At 43.3% G+C, this 1,960-nt stretch overlaps 1 protein-coding gene across 1 annotated transcript in view; it reads right to left on the bottom strand.

Annotated features, from left to right (window-relative positions):
* The window catches only part of LOC101849659, a 22,870-nt gene extending 21,550 nt beyond the window's left edge, over nt 1–1,320 (bottom strand). Inside the window, exon 1 of the mRNA XM_005111237.3 lies at nt 528–1,320. Coding sequence (XP_005111294.1) covers nt 528–641 — 114 coding nt within the window. The 5' untranslated portion in view covers nt 642–1,320. The remainder of the gene's footprint in view (nt 1–527) is intronic.
* Between the last annotated feature and the right edge of the window lie 640 nt (nt 1,321–1,960).

The raw sequence follows: 1,960 nt of genomic DNA, 5'->3' as shown, positions 1-1,960 counted from the left end.
TTATTGTTATACATTTCTTCATTACTGTCGTCACCATTTTTTCTTGAAGTTACCATTACTGTTAATATTGCGTTGCTATTGCTGTTATAATTACTACCATATTATGTATTATTATTATTATAATTACCATTAATCAATTTTTTATTAATCAATTTAGAGAGGTGTGGTTCTGAAAGTTTGGTGAAGGATTGGCCTTCTGCCCTCTGCAGCTCGCCTTTCAAAGAATACACATATGTATCCACAGGAAAGAAATAAGAAAAAAGGAATGTGACGAACGAGACGTTTTAAAAATGTACAAATACCGTTCCTTCTTCACTGCCAAGATCATTCTGCGATAAGTTGCAATGAGTTTTTGAAGCAGCAGTTTGCCCCCCCCCCCCCCCCCCCCCCCCCCCCCTCTCCCCTTTCCCTATGCAAAACAAAAAAATGATGGGGGGGGGGGGGGGGGGGGGGGGCTTTTTAAATTTACGATCAGAACGTTTCAAAGAGAATCAAAATATGTAAATATAGAAATAATTCTAACAAACCTGCAGGTGTATCTTTTGATTGTCGAAATCCTCATCTTCCGAATCCTCATCTTCCAGTTGAATACGGTGACGCAGTTTGTTCGTAGGCCTGGCACTTTTCCTCCGTGATGCCATGATCTCTTCCCCGGGTAAACAAAGTCGAACACCTCAGACGCGCACTTCAAATAACGACAGAAAATGCTCAGCTTTAGATCCAGTTTAGCATTGCACGTATCCAAGTTGACTGAATTAATACTTATCACTCATCGACATTTTCCGAAATCACTCATTCATTCATTCATTTTTCATTTTTCTCTGATCCAGTGGCCATTATCGGAGTTCGAGCTCTTCGGCCTGAATCCGAAATCACTCAGAATCTGAAGACCAACTAAAAACTCCCGTGATGAATTTGTAGAAGTAGAAACCACTTATTAACTCCGTACAACAGTAGAAGTGTTCTCTTTCCTTGTGGCAGATTTAGGAATTTCTTTCTTCACTCCCTCTCTCTGGACATGCGTGCGGGCAGCACCTAACCAACGAGGGTGAATGTATCTATAGGCTACTCACGACACGATCGAGTGTGTGTGTGAGTGTGTGTGTGTGTGCTCAGCGAGAGAGGCACATCATTTCCATATATATAGCACACAAACTCAACCCCACCCCACCACCACGGGGCAGAGAAAGATGATGTTCTTCTTCTTCTTCGCCAAACAACTCGTGCGGATTAAACTTCAAAGTTATACAGAGCAGCGCTCAAAGTTTCAGGAACCCTGCCACTTGTGTGTGCAGTGCTACACCTACTTCTCATCCCATCTCATCTACGCTCTTATGGTTTTCTCGCTTTCGGTTTTGCTGCCAGCTTAACTTTATTTTCTTGGCTATCTCTTCCGTATACCCCCCCTCCCCCCCTTCCTCCCTTTCTTCCCAAAACACGAGCAAAGGTAAATCACGTGACATCGCAGTTCCAAGCGAGCACGCGCGTTGGAATCTGGTTGAAGGTTCCAAATATGGAAGTTGCTCGTTGCCCTGTCTGAGAGCAGGAAGAAAAGAAAGTTTGAGCGCGATGTGGGGGCACGTAGATTTACCTGTTTGCCTCTCTCGCCTGGCTCTCTCTGTGTCAGCTGTTCTTATGGTGCGCGTGCATGGGCTAGGGGTGGAGGCACACACAGAGAGACGTGTGAGTGTGCTCACTCAACTCACTGCTCACCACCACCAGCACCGGGTTTCCGGAAAGACATAACGGCAGATTTGACTTGTGTTAGAGGCGGGAGGGAAAAAAATAGATGGTTGTATCGGGAACTGAAATTTTAAATGATAGATTTGTTTTAAGAAAAAGGGAAAAGGGTGTTGGGGTTGGGTGTTGTTGGGTTGTTGTTTTTTGTTGTTGTTTTGCTTTGGTTTTGGTTTTTTTAATTATTATTATTAATATTTTGTGTTTGTTTCTTTGTTTGTTT

The sequence above is a fragment of the Aplysia californica genome, unplaced genomic scaffold (genome assembly GCF_000002075.1).
Source record: "Aplysia californica isolate F4 #8 unplaced genomic scaffold, AplCal3.0 scaffold01029, whole genome shotgun sequence".
In the NCBI taxonomy this organism is placed as follows: Eukaryota; Metazoa; Mollusca; class Gastropoda; order Aplysiida; family Aplysiidae; genus Aplysia; species Aplysia californica.
This window is presented reverse-complemented; position numbering and strand designations above follow the sequence as displayed.